Source organism: Ammospiza caudacuta, chromosome 8, assembly GCF_027887145.1.
Source record: "Ammospiza caudacuta isolate bAmmCau1 chromosome 8, bAmmCau1.pri, whole genome shotgun sequence".
Lineage (NCBI taxonomy): Eukaryota > Metazoa > Chordata > Aves > Passeriformes > Passerellidae > Ammospiza > Ammospiza caudacuta.
Genome location: NC_080600.1, coordinates 28,129,916 through 28,157,360, shown reverse-complemented (window position 1 = coordinate 28,157,360; position 27,445 = coordinate 28,129,916). Strand labels below are relative to the sequence as shown.

The 27,445-nt window shown below is 50.7% G+C and overlaps 1 protein-coding gene across 2 annotated transcripts; it reads left to right on the top strand.

The window, feature by feature from the left end:
- Nucleotides 1–47: 47 nt before the first annotated feature.
- On the top strand, nucleotides 48–27,445 carry SLC4A3 (solute carrier family 4 member 3). Of its 2 annotated transcripts, none has more exons than XM_058809999.1 (22): nucleotides 48–187; nucleotides 1,527–1,683; nucleotides 5,226–5,563; nucleotides 5,999–6,141; nucleotides 6,705–6,916; nucleotides 12,739–12,890; nucleotides 13,514–13,694; nucleotides 14,230–14,365; nucleotides 14,466–14,640; nucleotides 15,038–15,134; nucleotides 16,840–17,024; nucleotides 18,585–18,798; nucleotides 19,102–19,323; nucleotides 19,641–19,789; nucleotides 21,167–21,361; nucleotides 21,805–22,011; nucleotides 22,604–22,693; nucleotides 24,291–24,457; nucleotides 24,836–25,089; nucleotides 25,332–25,501; nucleotides 25,970–26,143; nucleotides 26,871–27,445. In XM_058809999.1, the coding sequence occupies exons 1-22, from the start codon at nucleotides 134–136 to the stop codon at nucleotides 26,946–26,948; spliced, it is 3,750 nt and encodes a 1,249-aa protein (XP_058665982.1). In that variant the 5' UTR covers nucleotides 48–133; the 3' UTR covers nucleotides 26,949–27,445. The 2 variants fall into 2 exon arrangements, with proteins under 2 accessions (XP_058665982.1, XP_058665983.1); XM_058810000.1 differs by having other exon boundaries at nucleotides 14,466–14,646.

Below are 27,445 nucleotides of genomic sequence, written 5' to 3'. Positions count from 1 at the left end.
CCAGCAGTCTCCCACGACATTCCCTTGTCCTGCCCTCTCTCCACAGGTTATGCCACTCTCCAGGTTTGCTGGGTGCCTGCCGGTGAAAGAGAAGGGTTGATATTTTGCCCAGGCCCTTAGGTCCTGAACCAAAATGGCAGCTGGAGAGTCCCCTCCCGTAGGAGATGTCTTCATCAACTTGCAGCAGGTGAGCTGGGAATCCAGCAGCAGCAGCAGCAGCAGCAGTGGGGCTGTCTCTTCCCCGGGGGCTGTGCTCCTGCTGGCTGAGAGCAGGGCCGGTGTCCTGGGTGTCCTGGCAGCGTGCTGCAGCAGGGCAGGAGACACAGCTGTGCTTACCGGGACAGGCTGCACCGAGCTGCCCATGAGCCTCGATCCTCAGCACACAGACCACAAACTGCAGCCCAGGAAAGGCCAGAGATTGCTCTCTGAGGTCCCTGTGCCTCCACATGCCAGTGGGTAGGCTACACAAGTGACAGAGGGGCTGAGCAGCTTGAAAACAGACTGTCCCTCTTTAGGCTGGGCTTGGGACACCTGTGCTAAGGTGAGAGAAGAAGCAGTCTCACCCACAGACACAAAGCTGCTCCTAGGCCACAGCTAAGAACAGTGATGCGAGGAGAGGGATCTCTCAGCTAAAGCTACCTTGCTCCCTCTTTCTGCCTAGCAGATTTGTCACAGTTGGGCCTCCCTCTGTTTCCATGGAAACACGGGAGTCCACAACAGCTCCATGCTGGCATTTCGGCTATATTGATGGAAAATTTTACCAGCTGCAGCTGCTCAGGAGAAAGAAAGAAAGAAAGAAAGAAAGAAAGAGAGAGAGAGAGAGAGAGAGAAAGAGAGAAAGAAAGAAAGAAAGAAAGAAAGAAAGAAAGAAAGAAAGAAAGAAAGAAAGAAAGAAAGAAAGAAAGAAAGAAAGAAAGGCAGGCCAGCAGGCACCTGGTGATGCTCATGTCAGGGCACTTCCACCAGCAAAAGGCAGAGAAGTTCCCATTGTCTGAAACTAGAGGAAAATGGGCAGAAAAGCCTGAAGAAGGCATCCAAGAGGAATGGGGAGTCTCTAGATTGTGGAGGGGAGGTGGGAAGGCACAGGGTAGTCACTGACCCAAGGGCAACTTACCAGAGCAGGAATGCTGTCTCCCAAGGGGAAATACAGAGGAGGTCTAAGAATGAGAGAGATGGCAGACTGGGCAAAGGGAAGACCAGAGAGCAGCAGTTAAATGTCAGGAGAGAGCAATTCCAGCCAAACAAAAGCTATGCATTTCCTGTAACGGGAAAACTGGCGCTGGCATATTCCCTTGATACCTGCCACTCAAGAGAGGTGTGGAGGACCACTAAGGTATCCCTGCAGAGTGTGCCTTGGAGCTTGATGGTCCGTTCTGGCACTTGATTTTGACCAGAGCTGTGCCTCTATGTGAGACATTGTGCCCCAGGCCTGTTGTATGGAGTCTGGTGCTGTTGGAAGGGCAGGAGGATCCAGAGGGCTTTAGGGGTCTGCCGTGTTTGATTCTTACCTGGCGGTTTCTGTGCAGGGCAGAGATGACGCAGAGAAAGCCTCTCCTGGTGCCGAGGACGATGAGGACTTGGATAAGACTTTGTCAATCGAGAGATTTGGGGACCTGATAAGCAAGTCAGCATCGAGCAATCTGGAGAAGCAAAGTCGCAGCTACAGTGAGAGAGATTTTGAATGTATGTAGGTTTCGAAACGTTGTACCCCCTTCTACCCTCACCACCAGCTCTCTCTCAGTCCCATGTGCTCTGCAGCCTTGTGCCAGGACTGCAGATTGTATTAGCCTGCTATTCACTTCCTTCCTCCAGAGCGTTCCCAAGGTGCTGTGTACACACAGTTTAGCACCAGTGCCCATGGCCTGTTTCCAGTCTGTTCCTGTTTTCTCTGTCTCCATAGGCATAGCTGCTGCACAGCCCACCCAGCAGCCGTAGCTCAGCCCAGGGTGTTTGTTCACCTTCTAGACCAGTCTCTGAGACCTCTGCAGCTACTTCTCCAAGTTGAATTTTCCAGTTTTGAAACAATTTTTCTTCCATGTGGCTGCAAAGAAACAACCAAACATGACCAGAAGCCAGGCTGTCCTCCCCAGTCTGAAAGCAGATGGCTCCAGTCAGACATGCCTGTGTATTTCTAAATAGCACTCGAGAATCCATTGGGCTTATCTGATCAAAGAAAGGAACTGCAAAATAAAAATGGAGTGTGAATTTAAAGTGCTGTAGTTATCTCACCTGAATTCATCTGAGCAGCATATCTATTCCTCTGTCTGCTCTTTCATGATGAAGGCAACTGGCCTGCCCAAAGTCACTTTGTGTGTTAGATGAGAATGTACTGACAAGAATGACCATAAGCTGTTGCCTGGTGTAGGTGGGTGATGTTACTTTGTAGTAACAGCAGTGAAGGGCAGGAAGAGGCCCCCATCCAGCAGCCTGTTTGTGTGGCAGACACGTAGCAGTGGTTGGGAGATTTTCCCAGTCTGTGGCTCTGCACAGTCACATATTGCTTCTTTTCCAGCTTGGCTTTGATGAGCTACAACCTTGGGAACATTATGTCCCAAGTACATCACCAGGCTGTTTTCTGCTTGGCCACTCATTTCCAATGGCTGTTATAGAAGCTTGCTGGTAAAAGTCTATTACTGTAGTGCACCTCAGCTGCTGTTTTTTTGCCTGTGTCATTTCTCTACAGAGGCTCCATTTAAATAACACTTCCCATCTGGGCTCACAGTCACTTGTGCACATGGCTGCAAGGTGCTGATAGCTTTGCTGTGGGTTGAATTCCTGTCCTGTAGGACCTACCTGCTCAGAAGCTCTGCCTGTGTGCACAGGTGTGCAGGTGGCTTGGAGGACATGGATGATCTGCTTGAGCATGCATGGCAGAAGCTTTTTGAAAATTTTAACTAGAGATTTGTACTGTTTGGGGTTGGGTTTTTCCCCCTTATTAATAGGAGAATAATTTTTCTTTTGTCAGAATCAAGCTTGTTTTCCTCTGAACTCCTGATGTATTTCTGTTGTCTAGGGCTACATCAACCTTGGTTATCAAAAGTTTTATGCAGTTTGTATTCATAAAGCTGGAATATCTGGTTAGGTCATTAGACTTTTAACGATAACCTACCAGCCCAGAGAGATGAATGTTCTCTAGGCTTAGAAATGTTTCCTGCCTCAGTCGAAGCCAGGAATTCCTAATATGTAGGCTCTTCCTTCTGGGCTCCTTGTCTAAATTATTTTTTCATATCTCTTGTATCAAGTTCACCAAGAGATGTAATCAAACATCTGGGACACTAGTTTGGCAGTAACTTTCCATACAGGCAGGCAGTGCAAGGAAGGGAGCTGGGAGGGAGGGCAGGGACTGGGTGCACAGGAGGACAAGGAGGAAGAAGAGGGAGGTATGAATCCTTTTGTGTTTGGGAGAGGTGTGTTTTTCCTACCTGCAGACCACCTCTGTGGAGATGTGATCAGTTGACCTGAGGAAGGCTGAGTGCAGGGGTGAAGAGGAGAGCAGTGCTCCCCTCTTCTGTGCCAGGTCACACACCATCACTACCCTTCTCTGCAGCCCAAGACTTCAGTTTCCTTCTGATCCAAAACATAAATGTTTCTGTCTTGGACTGAAGTGAACAAGCCAGAAGGGAAAGATGGGCTGTGTCCTCATAAGCAGCTTTGTGCTATTGAAGGAGTAACATGTGTATAGTTGGGGTCTTCCTTGCTTCTTACATTAGAAATTTGTGCCTGACCTACCTGTGGCATGCTATGGAAGTACAGCAGCAGGACAGGAGGATTTATCTTCCACATCTTGTGAATGAAATAGGGTACACCCAGTTAAGTCAAAGAAAAAAACACTTTTGAGAGAAAAGTGTTTCTAAAGAGCCCAAACTCTTTCCAGTGTGCAGACGTCTGACCATTCTAAATCTCCTCAAATCTTGCCACAAGCTGCTTCTTCTGAAACAGGGGGATGTGTGAAATATCCCTGCTGTTCCCAAGGGGGGAAACAAGGAAGAAAAGACTTGAGAAACCAAAGGAAAGGAAACATGACAGCAGAACAATGAACCTGCCTGGCTCTCCCAGGGAGAAGGTTACAGCCTACATTGAAAATGTCCTTTGAAGGTAGTTTTCACTATAAACAGATTTTGCTGCCATGTCACAGGAAAGCTGGGAAGGAACCAAACCTAAACCGTCTGGAAACAATTGCTCAGGAAGAGCTGCCAAGCAACACCCCCTTGCCAAGTGGCTGGTGCCCCCTGATTTCAGCCTCTCTGGGTGCAGCCCCAGGACCTGTGCGTCCTGTAGACTGTCCGTGGGAGGCTTTGTGCCTGCAGCTAGCCCTGGCAGCAATGGCTTCTCTTTCTCTCACAGTGGGGTGCTGAACTTACCCTCTTCCTTGCCTGGTGTGTTGCCTTTGTTTTGGAATGAAGGCTCAGAAATGTCCTTAATTTCTTCTCATTCTGTAATTCCCATGACACCCAGGTCAAACCTGTATGAATTTCTCTTTGTAGATTAGTTTAAAGAAAAGTCCTTCTGCCCTGTTTCTTTACCCTGGTTTTTAAAAGACAGCCTCCTAACTGAACCTGAATTTCAGAGGCTGGTACAACACATACTCTCAAAGTACCTGGGATTTGGACTTAGGTTACTTCTGCACTGTTGTTCCTGTGGCTGTGTAGGAGGAGTTTTTTGTCAAAGCCTGGGGGATAAATAAGCTACATCTATTCAACTCAAAGAAACATTATGCAGAAAAGAAATCATTACCATTTAGGATGGAAAAGACCTTTAAGATCACCAAGTTCAACTGTAAACCTAACACCAAGTCCACCACTAAGCCATGGCCTAACCAATAACTAATGTCCCTAAAAAGTTTGTAAAGGGCCCAAATTATGCTTGTTTGAGGATGCAAGAAACATTTCCCCATGTTTAGGAAGAGGATGTTGCCCATGGCAGGTCACTGCAGCTCTGCACAGCCATGCAGATGGCTTTTGGCAGCACAGGGAGAGTGCTGCCTTCCCCTGGGCAGTGGAGCTGTGTTGGGGTGGTTTGGGATTGCACAGGGGCTCTATCCCCAGCTATCCCAGGCTGGACACAGCCTGCCACATCAGTGAAAGAGCTTTGCTATGTCCCTGTGGGCTGGTGGCTCTCCTTGCCCTTCCTGGCCCTTGATCTTCAGACCATGCTGTTTCCTGGAGGGGCGCCTGGCAGGTTCCTCCCAGCCTCTTCCTGCCCCTGACTCTCTTTTTCTCTCTCAGTCCACCGCCAAACCTCGCACCACATCCATCATCCCCTTTCCACTCACCTCCCTTCTGCCCTCAAGTTCCAAAAGAGGCCACCCCGTGCCAGCAGGAGGAAAAAAAGGAGGAGGAAAAAGAAGAAAACCTCAATACCTCCCTCAGAGGTGACCCCCACCATCCAGGAAGAGGACGAGGAGGGAGGAGAAGAGGAGGAAGAAGAGGAAGAAGAAGAAGAAGAGGAAGAAGGAGAGTCTGAGGCAGAGGAGGTCCAGGAGAAAGAAATCTCTGTAAAATCTGAGGCCGAAGCTCGTGGGAAGGACACATCCCCTAAGCTGGAGTCCCCAAGCAAACCAAAGGCAAGGCCAGGATGTGCCTATCTGGATGGGGCTTGGAGTCTGGAGGGAGGTGGTAGGAGGGTGCCAGCAAGTTGCTGCTCGGGGATAAGAAGTTGTAGCTGTGCAGTATTGTGGGAAGAGTGTTTTTGTCCTTGCCTAGTAGAGTTGGTCTGGTAGAGATGGCTGCCAAAGGACAGTGACAGGTAAGTCATTGCTTGGTATGGATGCAGGGGTGGGTGTGCATGAGCATTTTGGGGCTGTAAGACCCATGAGGGAAGATCAGTGTGTCTTGTTCTTAAGTTTTATAGTACAGTGGAGGGCTCAATATGAGCAGTCTCAGGGTATGGGGCATGTGGGGAGAGCCACTGTGGCCCATTTTGGGGAGGATGCGTGTGCCAAGGATTGGGGTGAAGGCTGCCTGCCCACCTCCTGCTGTCAGGGCTGTTGTCTCTGCAGTTCACCGTTGGCAGCGATGAGGAGGAGCCCAGCAGCACTGTGGCCCCCGCGCAGTTCTACGTGGAGGAGGAGTGTGGCATCCTGTCCCCCATGCCTCGCTTTGCTGACCTGCTGCAGGACAAGGGCCCTGCCTCTCTCCACAGGTAGGTGAGCAGTGCCAAGCTGCCCTGCTGCTCTCCCTGGCTCAAGGTCACTGCACAGAGTCTGTCCCCAGGGGAGGTGGCTGTGCTTAGCCCAAACTTGCCTGCTGAGTCAGAATGGACATGGATGCGCCCCAGAGGGAGAGCATCTGTGAGCAAGAGGGCTGCTCTCTGGAGGGATGATGATTCCATGGGACTCCTGCAACCTCCATGGGATCCCCATAGTGCAGGGTTAGAGGCACTGGGCTGCACACCTGGAGTACCCTTCCTCCCAGCTAACTTGTGCTGTCATGCTGAGCTGCAAGCTGGGAAGCCCCAGGAGGGGACCATGAGGCCATTGACTCAGGGGTAGGTCCCTGACACTGTGCACAAGCTGATCCCACTCTGTGGTAGGGAAGAGAAGGAGCAGAAGGAGCAGCCTTCAGGTTTAGCAGGAGATGACTCCTGGCCCTGCTCCTTCTCAGGGGCTTGCCAGTCAGGGCTGGGCCATGGGACCCCAACCCCTGAGGCCACTGGCCATTGTCATTCACCCTGCTTACTACTGTCAGTCTCTTTGGTTCCTACAGCCCCCCCGGGCCTCGAGAGCGTCTGTCCCGTGGGTGGGAGAAGCGCAAGGCCTGGGGCCAGGTGGCGAGCGGCCCCAGGGGTACCTATGACTTGAAGGAGAGGATGTGCATCGGCAGCATGACCACCCTGGAGAGCGCGGCCTACCAGCGCGTCCCCACTGACGAGGCCGAGGCCCAGATGCTGGCATCTGCTGACTTGGATGGCATGAAAAGTGAGGCTTTACAACACTACTTGTCTTACCAGTGCCTGTGTCCCTTTGTCCTGTGCTTCTCTTGGTGTCCCTTTGTCCCATGCTTCTCTGGCTCTCCCCTAGCAGCTGCAGGCATGGTCTTCAGCCTGCCACAGGACCTGGTCCTCACCTTCCTGCTCCCCACATCCTTCTTTTCCATCAGTGTCTCATCTCTGTCAGCTTTGCATTGTCCAGAGTGCTGATCTTTATGTTTTCAGCATCTCTACTTCCACCTACCCCATGGATGCCTGCTCCACCACCCACCCCCCTGTCCTCTCCAGTTCAGGGTTCCCAGCATTTCCCTGAGACCCGCTCTCTCCTCTCCTGACACACTTTCCCAGCGATCAGCCCTCTGTATGACACACTGCCAGCTCTGCTATTGCAAAAACCTGAGGTGAGGAGCCGCCCCTCTCCTCTGCTCTACTGGCAGAGGCAGCTGCCTCCTCTGGAGCGCCTCAGAGGGGGACTGCCCCTGTGCGTGGCACGAGGACAGAGACAGAGACGTCATGGAAATGCACGCTCCGGGCCTGAGGACATGGAGAATTCAATAGGTTGCTCTGCAGGCTGGAGAGGGAGGGAGACACCAGAGGGGAGTGAGGGAGAAAAGCGGTGCTGCACATGCAGCCTGGCTGTGCCTGGGCCACGGGTGCTGCATCCCTGGGCATCTGGCACAAGACCCCACGGAAAAGCGAGGACCCTGCTCTGGAGGAGCTGGTGGGCAGCCCCCCACAGAAGCATCCCTGGGTGGAGCCAGGCTTCCTGGAACCTCATCAGTCCCCGGGGCTGCTGCAGCCAGCATCTTCATGCCCCGTGAGCGGGGGAGTGAGGCACCGGGGCTGGCCCCAGGGCTGTGCTGAATCCCCCAGAGGGGGCAGCTTGCTTCCCACACGTCAGCCTGCCTGTCCTGGCTCCTCATCTGAAGGCGTGTCATTCATGACACCTGACCCCTGACCTTCACAAGGACAACATGACAACCCTTCAAGAGAGAGAGGAGCCAGCAAAGGAATCAGAAGGGGGCAGCAGCCCGGAGGTAGTGATAAGCACCTGTATTCGCAACTCACTCGGCTATGAAGACTTTGATGAATTTGCCTTCAATTTTGAAGACTATGATTTATGGGAGGCCATCAGAAACCATCTGGGCTACCCAGGCGGGGAGCCCACCTGTAAGTACCAGAGCAGTGACCCCATGATTGCAACTGTAGATCAGAGCCCCCTGCTACAGTGCATAACCCCCTCCTGTGTTTGTTGTCTGTACCCTCTCCATGTCAGGTTGGTCTTCTGGTTTAGAGGAAGTACAGTCTGCCCCACTGTGTGTCTGGGGACACCAGAGGAGCTGCCTGATGCCTGTGTGTCTGTGTGAGGTCTTGGTACCAATCTGTGTTGTAGTGCTGAGGTGCTTTCCCCTGTGTGTCTTGCTCGAGCAGCTCCAGAGGCAGCTGCATCTTGCTGTTTGTGCTTGTCAGGATGTGGCCCATGCCGTGGGCAGAGAAAAAGCAGCTGCTCTGAGGTGTGTAAAGACAAAGAGATTTCCCCTTCCATTTGTAGCACAAGGTGACAGTGTGCTGCTGCTCTTTTTCCTGGAATTTGAGTTGAGGTGCAGATCTGACAGCAGAGGTGGTATCAGGTTCTAACTCTGCACCGTAGCCTAATTGCCCAAAGGAAAAAAAATAACCTAGTCTTTGTATCTGCATGCTTGAACATGGCTGTGAAACTAGCTGATGGCAGGCTGGCTGGTGTGCCTGGAGAAAAGAGGAAGAAAGGAAGCAAGAGTGGGAAAAGCAGGGAAGGAGAGAATAGGAATCTTGAGAGTCAATAATGTCTTCCTGTTCTCTGCATCTGTTTCTGTACCTTCACATCCCCTGCAGAGCAATCTCTGAGCTCTTTCAGAGACCATGCAGAAACCAGAGCCTCACTCCCATCTCTCACAGGGCTCCTTCCTTGGTACCTGTTGCTAAAAGGTAGCCCACCTTGGGAGTGGTACTATTCATAGCCATGGCTCATGGGTGTCCTCATCTGGATCATGTGTTAATTTTTCAAGGGATTTTAGGAGTGCACATGAGAGGGTGGTGTCCCAGAACTAGCCCACTAAACAGTTATACACAGAAGAGTGGGAAAGCAGTGTGATTGTAACTGGAGCTCAGGATGCCTCGGTTCAGCTTCTGCCTCTGCCACAGACTGTTTGATCTCAGGCAAAAAACTTAATTTGCCCTGCCTTTCAGTCCCAATATTGTGTTCTCTTTGTCATCTGTTCCATCCTTATAAGCCTTCAGGAAAAAATGTCTGCCTGTGTGCTTCTGCAGGGACCAGCTAGTGGGATCAGCTTCTGGCTGTTACATTAACAACTCTGCTACTTGTTACTGTAAATTGATAGGGCATATAATAGTAGCAAAGTTCAAAATAGAAACCTGGAGCAAATTGGTCCCATCAGCTGTCCCAAGCTGAATGAGCTGTAAATTAAAAGTGTGAATAAATTGTTCCAGGTTCAGCTTGGAAAACATGGATATTCTTGGGAAGGTAAAAGGGGCAGATCACCCTGCAAAGTGTGATAATGCATCACTTACAAAGTGGGGAAGATGGGCTTTCTAGTAGTTAACACATTCATTGATTGCTACAGCTAATACTGTAGGTGCTCTGTACAGTAAACTCTTAATTGTATAATGAATCCACATTGTGGATCAATCCTGCAGAGAGGTATGGCAGAGTCAGACATGGCTGAGACACCAGAGTCTGTTTAGTGTAGAGCCAGCTCACTTTCAGCCAGTGCCACTTGCCCACCTATTTACTCCATGGCAATGTCTCTTCCAGAACCAGCTCAGATCCAGGAGGAATATATTTTGAACAGAATGGAGTCCTTGGTCTCCTTGCATTCTTTTAAGTGTTTTGAGTGTGGAGAGTGCTGGACCTGGCACCTGGTTGGCAGCAGGGATGAGCTATCCCTATCACACTGAACTCAGCATCAGCCAGGAGAGACTTGGGCTCTGTGCATGACAGGGCAGTAGCTTTTTCCAGAAGCCAGCTGTGTCTTACAGTATGTTGATTAGCATTTCATTAAGTCTAGTTTCAAATATTTCAAGAATCTGAGTTTTAAGTATCTTTTTTATATATTTCAAGAGTCTGCGTTTAAAGTCCTTTTTCTTGCTATAGCTTAAGCATTAGGGTGAATGGGCAGTGTGCATTATCCTTGTGATGCCAGGATAGCAGGTTGCTGTCTAGTACTGATACAAATACTTGGATGCCTCTTTCTGGTCTTCCTTCTTGTGGATTGAGGGAAATGAGAGGAGGGGAGCAGGAGCTATTGAAGGTGTAAATTGAAGGCAATTGCCTGCTAGCGAAGGCATTCTTGGGGAAGACTTTAACCAGTGCAGTCATATTTGTCATATTCAGATGTTCATCTGAAGAAATCTGACTGTGGAAGCTAATGTGACGAGATCATCTTCTGGAAGAGACTGTAGGAGATGCTGTGTGGGAGGGTGACATACCAGTTCATTGTAGTGGAGCTACCACAGGAATTGCTCTCTGTCCTCTGACGTCACTGTCTTCACACTCAGATCCTGGGGAGCATTGGAGAGGAGCTACAGCAAGAGCAGCACTCCTTGGGGAGTTTGGCTTCAAGCAAAAATGACAGATGTATGCCCTGAGCATATCACCCTTTGGTCTCAGTCTAAGATCCTGTCCTGAATAAGGAATTTTAGGTGCTCTCTTGAGCTTGACTTTCATTGGGGAATGCACCAGAAATGGTCTCTGTAGAGCAGCCTGGAGCATTTCAGCTGGGTTCTGCTTGGGACTCCCTAAGCCAGTGGTTCTCCTAAATTAAGACCAGGTGCCCACACTGCTCCTATGAGTTGTATCCCCCAGCTGGCATCTCAATATCCACAAACACTACCAAGGAAGAGCAGCAAAGTAGATCTCTCCTTAGTCTGCTGTAGGTAGGGCTCTGGAGATATACATTCACTGATGCTCTCTGACCCTGCAGCACTCTGATTCCTGTCCCTGTCACTGAGTGTGGGAGTCACTGGAGGTGCTGTCAGGAAACGTGGCTCCTTGCTTTTTATCTGTCCTCCAGCCATTGTCTGGCTAAGACTGTGGATGCTTTCTAGGGCTGTTGTTAAAGAGCACTGTGTAATAAGTTGTCATTGCTGAGAGGAAAACTTGCTGTCCTTTGTCTTGCTGAGTAGAGTGTGCCTGGGGCCTGGTTTTCCAGGGACACAGAGAGAAGGAGTCCCAGGGTGCATAGGAGAATCAGAAGCTGCAGGGATTGGAGCAAAGGTGCCAGATACCAAGATCATCAGCATGCTGGACTGCTTGTTTCATGCATGAGCTCATACTGAGTGTGCTGAAGTGGCTGCTGTGCGTGCAGGAACGGAGAAATCCATGTGAAACTCAATGGAAGCCCCACACGTGCCCGGCTCCCAGAAACGTTTGTGGTGGTTATTGGGCTGGTATTGGCTCCTATCGACATTGCAGGGCAGTAAGTGGAGCAGGGAGGAGTCCCACCATCAGCAGGACGTGCATCAGCAGGGCAGCCAATGGGGGAAAATGTCCTCAGGCTCAGCATTGATTCCTTTTATATTTAATTTAGCGACCCAGATTTCCAAGGTGCAAGGCCATGGTATGCCTGGCCTGATGTTGGGTGTGTCTTTCCATGCCAGAGGTGTACAGATATTTTTCTGCAACATCAAAGAGGCCACTCAGACTTAAAACCCTGTGCTTTTTACTGTCTCTCATACCCTGAAGCTGCAGGTCTTGAAGCTAGGTGCAGAAAGCTGTATGCAAGTAGAACATTCACCCCAGCCAATGGAGAGCTGCCCTTGGCATTGTCTTACAAGCACAGCCAGCAAACCTCAATTGACCAAAGCTGAGCAAGAGCCCTGACTCCATAATCTAGTTGGGTGAGCCTGCCCATCCTGTAATGAGGCTCTGAGGGTTTCCACATTCCTGTGGGTTGTCTGTGCTGAGAAAGATACACTTGCTGTCCCTGGGTAGTGTCCAGGGAAATCCTCCCTGGCAGGCTGTTGCCTGGTGCTGTTTCTCTGGCATTGCAAAAAGGCTGGCATGGTTGTGGCTGCATTTTGGTGGGCACTGGCTAGCCAGCAGCACAGTGATGGGTCTGTGGAGCAGCCTTAACAGCCTTTGTGAGGCTTTGCCTCAGCCAGCCAGTCTCTAACTCAGACCTTTTTGAGGGCATTACAGCAGCACTGCGGATCATTTAGAAGCAGCGATAGCTCAACTTCACTGCCAGCCTCTGAGCCAGCCCCAGGCTGCAGTGTTATCCTACAGTCTCGTCACACAATTAAATAAAACAGACATTGATATTTCCTTATGTCTCCCAGACCAGCAGCTAAATAGCCTTCCCTTTCATTGCCCTTCATGCTTGCTGAGCACCAGACCTTCCCTGGTGCAAGGGGTGAGGCCCAGCTAGGTGCCTGCCTTTGCTGGGTGGGTGCAGAACTGTGCAGGCAAGGCTGCAGGTTGCTTTTTTTTGGGAGATTATGGGGAGGATTCCCACACCACTTGTTTGAGTGCCACGAGTAAAAGCATTTGTGATGAAGCCCCAAGAGTAAGCACAGCCTAGGAGGAAGCCTTCTCTGTGAAGAGGTTAGCTCACATCTCTGGAAGAGATGAAAGTAGGCAAATGAAGCAGAAAGGATCTTCAGAATTCTGGCGGAGGATGGTGAGTTCTACAGCTGCCAGGGCTTTGATAGCCTAAGTTAATGAGAGAAGGACGTGCTTGGATGTGTTTCCCTGCCAGACAGTGTATATCCACTAGACAAATTGGTGGCTTTTTTCCTTTCCTATGTCTTCAGGCCACCGCTTTGAAGATAACCCAGGTGTGAGGAGGCATCTGATGAAAAAACCATCTCGGAGTCAGGTCACCAGGACAAGCAAAAAATTAGCATCAACTCCATCTGTCAAGAAAAAGAAGAAGAAGAAGAAGTTGGATAGAAAGCCCCACGAGGTATCCATGTGCTGTCCTCCCACATTTGTTCAGAAGCCATAAATCAGGACTAGAAACATGCAATTTATAAAGTGATGTGTTTCAATATAATTAATTGTTTACATGACCTTGAGGGTGACATTTCATGCTGTTATCCATTACCATGAGAGCTGAAAATACACTTTTTTCAATATAAGAGGAGATTTCCCTGAAACCACAAAGCTCTGACTTTAGGAAAGACATTTAAAAGTCACAGAAATTGTGATGTTATTGTGGCAATTGGCAGCACAGTAACATCGCTATCTTTGGTAAGTGTGGGAAAATTAGGGGGACACCAAGAGGAAGGCAGAGGACAAAATTGCAGCAGTTTGGTAGAAAGGGATGCTGCATTGAATTATTCTCTCCTTTCTGCCCACATCACGTGACTTGGAGCTTTCTGGTGCTCCATGTGCTGATGGAAGCTCCTGCCATGCTGTCAGTGATATTTATCCTGGCTGCTTCTGTGCAGTACACCTCTGGTTAAACCATGGCAGGTCTGTTCCAGTATCCTGTCAGACCAGGCAGTACCTTGAGAAGAGAGCTGAGGCTTTCTGTGTGCTGCTGGTAGAGCTGTATGCATCTCATGTCCTTGTGGTCCACATTAGGTGTTTGTGGAGCTGAATGAGCTGGTGGTGGATAAGAACCAGGAGATGCACTGGAGGGAGACAGCCCGCTGGATCAAGTTTGAGGAGGATGTGGAGGAGGATACAGCAAGGTGGGGGAAGCCCCACGTGGCTTCACTGTCCTTCCGCAGTCTGTTGGAGCTCAGGAAGACTATTGCCCACGGTGAGTGAGGAAGAGCAGACCAGGGTTTATCTCTTGCTCTAGAACAGGTTTTGTTGGATAGCTTCTGCCACTGTTAGGTGCCTCACTGGAGGCATGAAACAACATCTGTGTCCAGGCTTCATGTAGGGTCTGTGGAGACACACTCTGCAGTCTGTTTTCAGGGTTTGCATTAGCTCAAGGGTGCCTGTGTTAGTTCCACACTCTGCTTCACTGGTCTCAGGCACATGGAAGCTGCAACCCCCAGCTGTGCCTTGGCCAGCAGGCCTTGGACCCATCTTTGATGAGGTCAGTAAATTTGGTCAGAGTGGGAGACTGAAATGAAAGGAGATACCAGAATGACAACTGCATCTTGGAGCTTTTGGTTTCTCTTGGGGCAAGGGTTTACAGAAAGGACATGGGGCACTTGGGAATCTCTCAGCTGAATCTGTACCCCAGCCAAAGCCTGGCTCCTGGTGGAACAGCTGTGTCTCCAGAGTGTGAATGCAATGGGGGGTGTTGCACTCTAGGAGCAGGGCTCTTCCCCTCATGCTGGCAGGTGCTGTCCTCCTTGACTTGGAGCAGACCACTCTGCCTGGCATTGCTCACCTCATGGTGGAGACCATGATCATCTCTGACCAGATCAGGGCAGAAGATCGAGCCAACGTGCTGCGTGCCCTGCTGCTGAAGCACAGGTGGGTGCATGTGGGTGCGGGCTCTCAGGGCTGGGGGTTACCTGTGAGCCCCAGGTGGCAAGGGAGGCACGTCGCCTCATGGCCACCACTCTCCCCTCAGCCATCCCAATGATGAGAAAGAGGGCTTCTTCCCGAGGAACCACTCCAGCTCCAGCATGAACTCCATCGTGGGGAACCACCATCACAACCACACCACGGACACATGTGTGCCCCTCATGGGGGAGGAGCGCATTGAGATGGCTGACCCCAAGGCCAATGAGACCGAGTGCAAGGAGGTGAGGGTGACCTGGGGGGGTTACTGTGTTTTTTCCACACTCTGGGGACAGCTGTTGGCAGGCCATGGTGCCCACCTCTGAGTCCCTTTGTGGGGAAACTTTGTAATGCAAGGACTGGATCACCTGGAGCACTGGACATCGGGTTGCTGCATTATGATTTTGGTACCTAGTTATGGCTTTGCACTGTGTGCAGATGTCTGCTTGAGCATGTAGTGGCAGCAGCAGCCCTGGCACTTGCGGGGTGGCCTTTGCTGTGAGGGTGCCTTGCTGTGAAGCAGGCATTGGGTGTGCAGCCAAGGCAAGCCCAGCTGCATTTGTGCCAGTGGGGTACGAGGCTGTGTAGGGAGACCAAAGCATGGGGACTTCACCCTTACTTATTTGTGTTCTTTCCTGGCAGAAAAACCCACATCTTCATAACTCTGAGGGCCATCGTAAATACTTGAAGCTAATGGAGAAAATCCCTGAAGATGCAGAGGCCACAGTGGTGCTTGTGGGTAAGAGGTGGCATGTAGAGTCCCCCAGTGACTAGTGCAGATCCTGGTGTGCCCTCACTCCCCTGGGATATTTGGTTCTCTCATACGTTTTCAGCTGGGGAGTGAGCCTGGTACACTCCCTCCTTTGGTGATGGTTCATCTTCTGTTTGTGTATAGCAGATATATGGCCTGCCAGGCTAGTTCTTTTCCTAAATTAAAAAAGAGGTTGACTGATGTTGCTCCTGGGAGCTGGGGCCCAACTTAGGGGTGGAAGTCCTGCCAGGCTCACAGTATGTCTGGTTTTGCAGCTCAGAAGTAGGTGAGTGGTGCCTGAGGGACTGATGGCCAAGCCATCACCCCGCCCCTTGACCATTGCTGCTCTCTTGTCTGGCCTCTTAACACCTTGCAAGCAGCTGGGCCCTGTTCCTGATGAGTGTTGGCTGCTGGCTGTGTGTGCCAGCAAGCTTTGAGCTGACAGAAGCAGGGCCTGGCTGGTGGCAAGGTCTCAGGTAATGACTGTAGCACTACCAGGACGTATTTCCCTGTACAGGAGGGCTGTGAGCAGACAGGCCTGAGCATCAGTGGGCTTGGTGCCTTCTGATTGCAAGAGTATTCCTCTTGGCACTTTGCTGGCATTAACTTCTCAGCAAACTACACTATAAGCAAAATAAATGTCATTGTCTACCCAGTAGATTAAAAGCTCAGGCAAAGAGGCTTGGCAGCTCAACCTAACTGATGCTTAATCACGATGAGGCCAACTCAGGTTCATAAGTGCACTTTTGAGTACTCAAATAACTAAACATTGGCTTGTTTCTGAGCTAAGGCTGTGTCTTGGGATTTGCTTTGACTCTCAGAAGGCCCACATTTGCCAGCCTGACATAGAGCACAGCTCTTTGCTGGACACAGATGGCAGAAAGATCAGTAATAATGCCAGTGAAATACCAGTATTCAATAAACATTTGTGCTGGGTATGTGAAGGAAGTGGCTGGTGTGCTGGAGGATGCAGGAGTACTTCTCAATCTGTTAGGAACCAAGGAGACTGCCAAGCACTGATGAGATGCAGACATTGTAAAACAAAATGTGCAGTTTGCACCTATGAGTCTTTAGACCACTGACTTACTTTTCTCCGAAAAAAAAACAACTTTAGGAATACAGGGAAGGTACCAGTTAACAGAGAAAACTCATAGCTCAAGGAGGGGAGAACAGTGAGCCAGTTCCTATAGGCTGTTTAACCTGACATCCTTCTCGGCCAGCATAGTGGCAGAGCTAATATGGGATTCAATTACTAAAGAGCTAAAGAATATGAATGTAATTATTGCCAAGCAGTAAGGTTTATGGGAAATAGGTCATGTCAAACAAACCTGATTTCATTCTTTGATGAGATTAGAAGTTTGTTTGATAAAAGTAACATGTGAAAGTTTCCTTCCATAAGTGGGAAAAAAACCTTCTGATTTAAACTTAGACCCTTATAGTGTAAATAGAGCCCGTCTGTAGGGATTGAGAATGGGCTAACTGGGAGGCTAAACAAAGTAGCACTGCTTTTGAATGATCAGTGAAGCGCTTGGAGCAGTCCTCAGTGTGAAGTTCAGTGCTGTGTCTGTGGTCTGGAGAAAGTACATGACTGCAGGGCTTGTAGGAACCTCCAAAACCCCTGTCTGCTGTTAAAGGCAGCCCAGTACAGCCCACTCCAATGATTAACTCTGCTCCAAACATTGCCCCCTGGTAGGTTGTGTGCAGTTTCTGGAGCAGCCAACCATGGCCTTCGTCCGACTGAATGAGGCTGTCTTCCTGGAATCTGTCTTGGAGGTCCCAATTCCTGTCAGATTCATCTTTGTGCTGCTGGGACCTAGCCAGACCAACATGGACTACCACGAAATTGGCCGCTCAATCTCCACCCTCATGTCTGACAAGGTGAGGAGCTGGTGGGCAGTGATGCTGTGAGGGAGCTTTGCTGGCTCCTCAGAAGACAGCCCTTAGATGAGAGCTGCGGAATGGCTCAGGTGGGGTAGGCAGGTGTGAGCACCTGGGATTTTTAAGATCAGCCTGGCTTGGCCAAGGTAGAATGCTCCAGTGGAGAGGAAAGAGTAGGACAGACACTTATTTGGCTGGGACAGAGTGTGCTAGGCTGGGTGAAGAAAGGGACCCTGAGTAAAAGCAGGAGAAAAGGATGTCCCAGGGTTAGAGGAGTGGTGTTCAGTTGACATTTCACAGAGAGGTGGGGAGGCTGAGTGGTGCCTGTGACCATGGCACCTGGCCTGGACTACACTAACAAAAACCCAGCAGTTCCTGGGGACTGTTTTCAGGTGTTTAGATGGAGCTTTTTTAGCTGAGTCCCATGGCTGGGGCATCCATGCAGAGGAGCATATCCATACAGGAGAGATGAGGAGACAGGAAGGTTTTTCACCCAAGCAAGTGCACTGCTACAAGTCCCCCATCTGTCTAGATGGCAGAAATTGAAATTGATTACCTTAGAAAGGAAAGACAATCTGAGCATCTGCTGCATACATCCAGCACAAGAGGATCAGAGGTTCACAGGTCCTTCCTGCTGGTGCCATGTAACTATAAGCAAGTAACAAACCTTCCTGTACTGCCTCTATTGCACAACTTTCACTGAACTGGAGACTAAAAGGCTCAATCAGAAAAAGTGCATTAGAGGCAGCAAGACTGAAAGATTCCTTCCCTGAAGTTGTGTGGGGCTCAGCTGAGAATGTGTTTTTAGCCGGAAGAGGTGAGGTGCCATTCCAGCTCCAGTGCTGTGTTTGTGGGCTGAGCTCATTCATTTGAGTCTCTGGTGCTCCTGCTGGAAGAGCAGAGCCAGCTGCTGCAGCCAGGGCTGGCCACAGCAAGGTTACACAGTCCTGGCGCCGTGGAGAGAGCACAGTATCATTTACATTGAAGCTGTGGCTCCAGGGAGTCTGTGTGCTGCAGGGACCTTAGCTGTCCCCTACCTCCTTTACAGGCTGTTCACTCATTCATCATCCTCCAGCCTTTTCTCTGGAGGCATGTTCCAGAGGCACTGCAGCACTTCCACCTGTTTGCCAGCAGCTCCCTGCCTGGTCTCCTTAGTCCTTCCTTGCTAGCTTGCTCTTGCTGTCAGAAATATTTCCCCTTTTCTGCCTAGTTTCCTTTGCATGGCTTCCCTCATGCTGTAGATGCCTATTTTCTTGCTCTCTTTCTGTCTCCCATGTGGACACTCCCAAGAATCTCTTATGCTCCCTGCTCAGTTTGTGGTTCTTGTGCTTTCTAACTGTGATGCTTTAGGGCTCTACCAGCTTCTCCCTCAAAACAGGAGGTGGGATTCAGGAGTGTGGGTCACAGAGTGGCAGTAGTGAGATGAGTAGTGGATGGAGGGGGAGAATGTTCCTCTAAAGATCACAGCAAGCATTGTCTTTCCTGGCTGTAGTAGCTGGGTCTAGCCTTGGTATGACCCTTCTCCCCTTCTCCCTCTCTCTTTTTCCCTGCCCCTTCCAGCACTTCCATGAGGCTGCATACATGGCAGATGACCGTCAAGACCTCCTCAATGCAATCAACGAGTTCTTGGACTGCAGCATTGTCATTCCCCCATCAGAGGTGGAGGGGAAAGACTTGCTCAAATCCATTGCCACCTTCCAGAAGTTGCTGCTGAAGAAGAGGAAGGAGAGAGAGCAGAAGTCCATGAAGGAGGGCACTGCTCAGGAAGCCAAAGGTCTCTCCATTCACATTTGGGCAAGTTTGTGCCTAGTGCCCTGTGTGCACCAATGGGCCCTCCCCTCCCAGAGCCTGGCAGAAGGGTGAGCAGGGCCTGGCTCCTGCAGTGGGGAGTGGGAAGTAGGAAAGGGGAGCAGGACAGTGTGGGTAGCCCTGGTGGCTGGGGACAGCTGGAGGCAGTGGGATGTGCTGTTGCAGAGGCCCACCAGGCTAGTGCTGCTCTGTGAGGTACTGGGGAGAGGGACAGCCCAAGGGCCCAGCTGTGTTCCTTGCTGAAGCCTTGCCCTCCATGCACCTCCAGAGCTGTGTGAAGTGAAAGCTGAGGAAGAAGAGGAGGAAGCTGAGGATGACCCTTTGAAGCGAACCGGGATCTTTTTTGGAGGTCTGGTTCGGGACATAAAGCGCAGGTACCCCAAATACCTCAGTGACATCAGAGACGCCTTGCACAGCCAGTGTCTCGCAGCCGTTCTCTTCATCTACTTTGCTGCTCTCTCTCCTGCCATCACCTTCGGGGGACTCCTAGGTAATGGGCCTGCTTTCTGGTCTGCTCTTTGCACTCTGGGACACTGGCTGTGTCTGTGTGATGCTGTTCTGGGGTGGGCTTTGGTGCTGTTCACTCAGGGAGAGTGGTAGTGCTGTGCCTCAGCTGCTGCCTTGTTCCCTCCCTGCCATTTGGCCTCTCCAGCCTCGGCTGCCAGGGCTCCCTCCATGCTCCCTGCCTAACACAGGGCACCTCTGACTGATGGGATGGGGACCTGCCTCCTCTGTCCAGAACTGCCTGTCTGTGGTGATGGTGCCTGTGTCCGGGCTGTAACACTCATACATTGTTCTCTTTCCCAGGAGAGAAAACTGAGGGTCTCATGGGGGTCTCCGAGCTGATAATCTCCACCTCGGTTTTAGGGATCCTCTTCTCCCTGCTTGGAGCCCAGCCACTCCTGGTCATTGGCTTCTCAGGGCCTCTGCTGGTGTTTGAAGAAGCTTTTTACAAGGTAAATGTGAGACAGTGTCTATGCTTGGCACCTGCTCACTGTGTCCTTGCTCTGGAGAGGGCAGCTGGCATTTCTCAGCTATACAAAGGATCTTTGTTACTGTGAACTCTTTGAGTCCTTCCAGGCTGCTCTCAGCTCAGCCAGGGCTGCCCTTGGCTCTGCTGACCCTTGGCAAGTCCCACTACAGGGACTTCTACCTCCCATTGCTGTATCCATTGTATCCATAATCCCTTGAGGTGTGACACTGATAACAGCACTCCTCTACATGCTGATTGTGAGGAGAGCACTGTCTCCCAGCCCGGTGCTGCAGCTCATTGGGATAATGAGCACTTGTAGCTGCATCCTAAAACTTTATTGTTCTTGGGGCTTCCTTTGAAGTCCATTTCACCACTTTTATCTGTGTCCAGGTTTCCTTATATGGGAGCTCAATAACATTGAGTTTACCACCCATTTGAGACGTGCCACATATATTACTCCCACCTCTAAGGATTAGCCATGGGGTGTGTGGAGGGGTATCCTGGCCAGCCAGGATGCATATGTTTCTTTCTCAAGTAGCATGACCTCTTTGCTCTTGAAAGCATCCCTGTATCACTGTACCTTCAAGCAGAGGATCTAATTCTTCTCCTTTTCTTTGACTCCCAGCATGTCTGTGTCTTTGAAAAAGCATGTTTTTTTCTACAGCTGGATTTTCACCTTGTCAAGAGTTTGGAGCTGGTGATGCTATTGCAGAGTGGGAATTTCTCTGCTCTCCTGTGACTGCACTTCTCACTGACCACTTTTGCTTTGTCCAGTCACTGTGAACAGAGGAGTACCTCTGCCTGTGGTGGTACTGAGGGAGGCTGCAAAGGGAGGGGTATGATTTGTCCTGGAAACAGCTGGGGTGTGTAGATGAGAAGATGCAGTGGAGATGGTCTCCTCTGTGGTGGCAGCCTGGGCCTTTTCTCCACACACATACAACTGTCTGTACACAGGGTGCTGTGTGAGATTGTGGCCTTTATGCACTGGGATGTAGCAGGATGCTCAGGCTCTCCTTTGTAGGGAACAGGCTTGTGCTGTTGAGTGCATTGAACAGCGGAGAGCTGTGTTTGAGCAATGGCACCTCCATATGGGTGGGATGGAGAGTGTTATGCTGGGCTGGCTTCAGCAGAGCATGAAGGAGGAGGTACTGTTACAAAGACTGCTTGGTGTGAGCTGTCAGGTGTTAATGCAAAGTCTGCAAATTTACCTGTGATTCTAGCCATGAATTGACTGTTTCTGTGCTGGATGCCCAAGCAGATGTAGATGCTTTTTTCCAGGACAGTCTTTGATCTTAATGGGGAGTGGATGCAGGAGGCAGCCTGAGGAGACATGAGTAACTCCTTCCCCTTTCCATTTCAGTTCTGCCAGACACAAGGCATTGAGTATCTCACAGGCAGAGTGTGGATTGGTTTGTGGCTCATCGTCTTCATCTTCATTATCGTGGCAGCAGAAGGAAGCTTCTTGGTGCGCTACATCTCGCCCTTCACCCAGGAGATCTTTGCTTTCCTCATCTCCCTCATCTTTATCTATGAGACCTTCTACAAACTGTACAAGGTGAACCTTCCCTGGGGAGATGGGTTGCTGCATCTCTTAATCCCTTAGGAACCTGCTGCTTTAGCACACAGGAGGCAAGGGAACAGGGCCAGCTCAGCCACAACTTTCCTAGACATTCTGCAGAGCAGTTCTTTGCTGGTCTCATGCCTCAGCCCAGCTGGCTCCTGTGCCACCACAGAGAGTGGCAGGAAGAGCCCTAATGTCTCTCTCCCCTTCTCTTCCAGCAGGAGGCATTAAAGAGGGGCCACTTTTCTCTCCCCAACCCTCTCCAGCTGGGTAGGTTGCGAGGCAAGGTGACGGATGCTGGGATTGTTCGTGCCCACCATCTACTGCCCTCACCTCTCCACAGAGCAGGACAGCTCCGCTTCCCCCTGCCCCAGTAGTGACAGTGCCCCCTGCCCCTCCTTGTGGTAATTTGTCTGCTGCTTCTCTCACCTGCTCAGGTGTTTGCAGAACATCCTTTGTTGAAGTTCTACCCACCAAACGTGCAGAACAGCGTGAATGCCAGCGTGCTCTCTACGGATGCGATGTCACTGGGAACCAGGATGCAGCCCAACACTGCTCTGCTCTCCCTCATCCTCATGCTGGGCACCTTCTTCATTGCCTTCTTTATGCGCAAGTTCAAGAACAGCCGCTTCTTAGGAGGAAAGGTGAGAAGTGTGTGGGATTCACATGTCAAGGACAAGGGACACACCAAACAAATAATGCTTCTGGCTACAGATCTTTATTGTCCAGAACACTTGGACGTCCCCCAAAGAAACACCAGAAACCCTTTAAATACCTTGCAGGAGGGATGGTAGTCCACCCTAGGGTGCAGACAAGAGCTGACTGTTGATGATGGTATCTGGACTGTCCTGCTCCAGTGAGGCTGCTGGAAAGTCCTCTGGACCTTGGGAAAGCTCCTTGGATTGGATACAAGTCTGTTAAACTAGAATATAAGAAGAAGAGCTTACAACTTTTTCTCTTTGGACATCTCTCTACATGCAGGGTACCTGTGTAGTACCTGGAGCACTGTGTAAATAGGCCAGCAGGAGCAATTAGCCAGTCATACAGGAGCATGTTGTGTGGGCAGTGGGATGCACAGCCCCAGGGGTTAAGGCTGGGTTTCCTTGCTGTGCCCATCAGCAGTGCTCAGGTTTGCAGTGGTGTTGGCCCCATTTGGGGCTTCTCTCTGCCGTAGGCTCCCTGTGCATGCACGGAGCTGCCCTGCTCCTTTGCTAATGACAGGTGTGTGTTCTGCAGGCGCGGCGGATCATCGGAGACTTTGGGATCCCCATCTCCATCCTGGTCATGGTGCTGGTGGATTACACCATCACTGACACATACACACAGGTAGGTGCCAGCCGAGCCTTTCCTGCAGCCCAGCAGTGATCCCTGTGGCACTGGCCTACTCTTGTGCAAAGGGGAATTTGTATTTCCTGCCTCTTTAGTCATAACAGCACAAAGCAAACAGAAACATTCCCCTCATCCTCACTCCCACGCTGAAGGGAAGCTCCAAGGGTCTTGCTGAGGCTGAGGCCAGAGCTACAGGGACTGGAGTGCCCCGGTATCCTTCTGCTCTTCTAGCTGCTAGTAGGAGAAAGTTTAGGGGCTTTAGGGAGATTCAATGCAGCTCGTTCCTTCTTTGCAACACTAAACACTTGCATTCAATCAACAAGACATAAACTGTTTATGCACCCTGAAGAAGGTGGCATGTAGAATAGCTTCAATGGGGTATTTGTTATGAGTTTAGTACTCAATGTACTTATTCTTTCCTTGATGGTAGGATACTAATATTTTGATAACTTTATCTCAAATACAATTTTTTTCCCAGTTTATGCACAAACTTAAGTTTCATAACTTAATGTTATCGAACAAACATATCTCACAGGTTTTATTTTTTTTCTCCTTTTTCAGTAGATATGGAATTATATATTGGGTTGGGTTTTTGTTTTTCTGGTTTTTTTGGGGTTTTTTTTTGCACTAAGATTGGGAAGAGGGTGAAAAGTATTTCCTGTTCATCATGCAAGCTTTTTATCAAAACAGCCCAAGGCTTGGTGGAATCCAAATGCATTTTTATTCATTTGAATTTCAATGAAAAATTTCAGTCTATCAGACATTAGTAAAATCATGCACTTTGTTGCATTCTTTTCATACCCTTCTACACTTCTCCAGTTAATATCAAAAGCATTATCATTTTAGTATTAACTCAGCAAATGTACAAAGCTTTCCGAGAAAATGGTACTTAGTTACACAGCTTAACTCAAGGACAAACATTCCAGAAATATTATTCATACTTATGCTTATTAACATAAATGCAAATCATAAACTCTGCCTGCAGTGCAGATAGCAGAAATTGCTGTAGAGCCGCACAGAGCCAAGGGTTCAAATGCTGATGAACGCAGGGTCAGGATGATGTACAGCTAGGAGTCTGTGTGGTCTGATGGGAGCACAAACATGATATTCCCTCTGAACATGGTCAGGGTGAGGTCATTTCCACAGAATGTGGCCACTTCTGGGGTTTGCACTTCAAAAACAATGCTGTAAAACATCTCAGAAAAGCCTTGGAAAGTCTAGAAAGCCACCTCAGAAAATGGTAGGCAGTTCAGAACATTTAATTTGTCCAAGCAGAGGTCAAGGAAGCATTTGAACCATGGTCTGCAAGGACTGACATGGGAGCGACGTTCCTGAGAGAAATTTCCTTGGTCTCTTGGAAAAAATGAAGGGAATTTATGTAGCTAAAAGGAAATGACAGACGTCTATGTTAAGGAACATGGGGTTTTTTATACTGAAGGGGATTATCCATGAGAAAGTTCTGCTCAGTTCAGGGTGGCTTATCCCATCATCGGAGGCGTTCAGAATAGGGAGAGCAGGAGGATCAAAGCTGTGTGAGGCTGTGGGCTTGTTTGTATTAATGAGTAACTGCTGGATTTTGCAACTACACCACCAGAAGCTGAATGTCCCCTCCGGCCTGTCGGTCACATCCCCTCACAAGCGTGGCTGGTTCATCCACCCCATGGGCAGTAGTGGGACCTTTCCACTGTGGATGATGTTTGCCTCTGCCATCCCTGCCCTCCTGGTCTTCATTCTTATCTTCATGGAGACACAGATCACTACGTGAGTACCTCCCCCTCCAACCTCAACCACTGCTAACCCCTAGACAGGCAAGGCCAGGATGGGTGCTGGTTCACTTGGAAATGCAACGGACATCCCAGAGGAACAGCAAGAGCAGGATTCTGGCCATTTCAGACTGTACCTTGGCTTCTCCCATCATCCTTTGGTTCCCCTCTTGGCGAATGCTGTGGTGGAGACTGCCTCAGCCAGGCACAGGAGGAAACTGCTAACCTGAGGCTAGCAGCCACCATCCCCCTCCTCAGCCATCTTCTTGTTATCCCCATGTGTGCTGCCTCCAGAGAGCGAGTTGTCCCCAGCTGCAGTGCTGTCCCTGGGCCCTGACCTGGGCCTTGCACTGACCCAGGCTCTATTTTCTTCCAGGCTAATTGTTAGCAAGAAGGAGAGGAAGTTGCTGAAAGGCTCTGGCTTCCACCTGGACCTTCTGCTCATTGGCACTATGGGGGGCCTGTGCGCTCTCTTCGGGCTGCCCTGGCTGACGGCGGCCACGGTGCGCTCCGTCACGCACGTCAATGCCCTGACCGTCATGAGCAAGGCCATCGCACCCGGGGAGAAGCCCAGGATCGAGGAGGTGAAGGAGCAGCGTGTCACCGGAGTGCTCATTGCTGCCCTTGTCGGTGAGCCTCTGCTCAGGGAGCAAGGGAGGGGAGAGGTCAACACCGAGCACTGGAATCTCCTGGCAGTGTCCCTGCCCCGTGGGCCTGTCCATGCTCTGCCTGCTCACTGCAGGAGTGCCCACACCTACCCATACTGAGCTTCCTTTCCCTTGTGCTCCAGGGCACAGAGGAGGTGGGGAGGCTGAGGTGCCTTGTGGAGGGGCTGGTGTGGGACACGCATGCCCTGAGCTCTGTCTGTGCAGGTCTGTCCATTGTGATGGGGAACATGCTGAGGCAGATCCCCCTGGCCGTGCTCTTCGGCATCTTCCTCTACATGGGGGTTACATCGCTCACCGGCATCCAGCTCTACGAGCGCCTGCTCCTGATCTTCATGCCATCCAAGCACCACCCTGACCACATCTACGTTGTCAAGGTGAGCAAAGGCAGGTTGCACAGAACGAGGTAATGAGGAGAAGAGGAAGAAGAAACAGGTGAGGGGAGGATGGCATTTTGTTAGAGTGATACTTGGCTTAGTGATCCTGCTTGGCTGCAAGTTTGTGCTGAGAAGTGCAAGGCATGCAGAGGGGTGGTACAATGCTGGCAGGCTGCACCCAGGAGTGTGTTGCCAGGATATTGTATGGATTTGACAGATAATTTGTAGGATTGATGCACTGCTTGAGAGGGTAGAGGGACACTGCCTTGCCAGGTGGGTATGCTGCCAGGTAGCACAGAGGCTGATGTGTTATGGAGTTCTACCTGGCTGTAGAGTAAAGGAGGATGGACTCTGCAGCAGCAGTACTCTGCTGTACTATGCTATGCAGAAGAGTTTTGTTTTGCCAGTTGGGTCTTTGTTAATCTGTGTGGAAAGATAATGTGTTCTTAGACTGGATTTACCTACTAGGTGAAGACCTGGAGAATGAATCTCTTCACCTGCATTCAACTGGCCTGCATTGTACTGCTCTGGGTGGTGAAATCTACAGTGGCATCGCTGGCCTTCCCCTTTGTCCTGATCATGACAGTGCCATTGCGACGCTTCGTGCTGCCCCGCTTCTTCCACGACAGGGAGCTCAAAGCGGTGAGCTGTCCTCAGTCTAGCTTGCAACACTGGAATAAGGTTGAGGAGATTTGGCAGCCTGAAAGGCTGGGAGATCGTGGGCCAGCGAAGTCTTGAAGGTGTTTGCTCAATAGCAGTAAGTGGGTGGATTGCTTCCTTGGATCTTGTAGCCCTGGGAGTGCAGTAACAGATGGATGGGCAGCCTGGGGCAAGGAAACAGGTTCCTACCAGGCAGAGGCCTGGAATAAGGATTTCCCCTTCCATCTTGTGGCTCATTCATCAAGAAACACACCAATTCCCTTGCTACTGAACCAGTAGCAAGAACAGCCCAGCAGCACATCAGAGCCTATGGCTGTAGGCACTTCAGCATGTAACCACAGTGCCAGGGTGCTGGCAGCTCTTCAAGAGCTGGCAGCTCCTCTGCTGCTGTCAACATCCTGAGCTTTTGTTGGAGGAGAGCCTGGAGCAGCACCCAGAAGTGAGTGCTGCCAGCAGGGGGAGAGGAAGGAGCTGCAGTGCTGGACCAAAGCCCCAGGCTTTAGAATAGAAAGGGCATTGGGCTGGGGATGCATGGATGGGCATGAGGGTTTAAAGAAGGAGCCTGTTGGGAGGGGAAGGAGCAAGAGCTTTGCTTTTCCCAGCACAGCTCAGCTGACTGGGTGGCTGTGTACTGATCCCTCTGTGCCAGGCTTAACCCCACAGTGGGGGCAGCTGTGGCCTTCATAGCCTGGTCTCTGCCTCTTCTCAGTTGGACTCGGAAGATGCGGAGCCAAATTTCGACGAGGATGGCCGGGATGAGTACAACGAGCTGCACATGCCTGTGTGAGCTGGGAGTTGCCCTCCCTGCTCGTGAGACAGGCGGCTCAGGCCTGCTCACCCCTCCCAAGAACTAACTGGAGACTTGCCATGAGTCACACTGTCTCTTGCCTGGACCAATGAATGGCTGTTCCATAGCCCTGCAGGATGCAGCCCGGCTCTGGCTGCCCCATCTCTCGCTCAGCAGAGGCTGTGAGTCTCTCTCCTCTTGGACCTGGTGTGCTGAGAGATGCCTCTCACATCCCAAAGCTGTGTGGGTCTTGAGTGCCCCTGGGTCAGGGGTCTGTCCCCTCCCTGCTGGAGGCAGCCTGTGCCTGGTCTCCAGGCGGTGAGGGGGAACAATGCCAGCTGGTGCCACTGCATTCCCCTCCACTACCATGATGCTTGGGTAGCTTGGGCATCTCAGCACGCGACACTGAGCACTCACAGGAATGGGCCAGAAGCTGCCTCTTCTCCCAGGCCATCAACCTCCTTACTCAGCTGGCAGATGCCTTGCTCCTGCTCTCT

Coding starts and splice junctions, on each gene's coding strand:
- SLC4A3 (XM_058810000.1), top strand. CDS start 134: ATGGCAGCTGGAGAGTCCCCTCCCGTAGGAGATGTCTTCATCAACTTG. Junction 6,917..12,738: donor TGACTTGGATGGCATGAAAA/GTGAGGCTTTAC, acceptor CTATGTCTTCAG/GCCACCGCTTTGAAGATAAC. Junction 14,366..14,465: donor GCCCTGCTGCTGAAGCACAG/GTGGGTGCATGT, acceptor CTCTCCCCTCAG/CCATCCCAATGATGAGAAAG.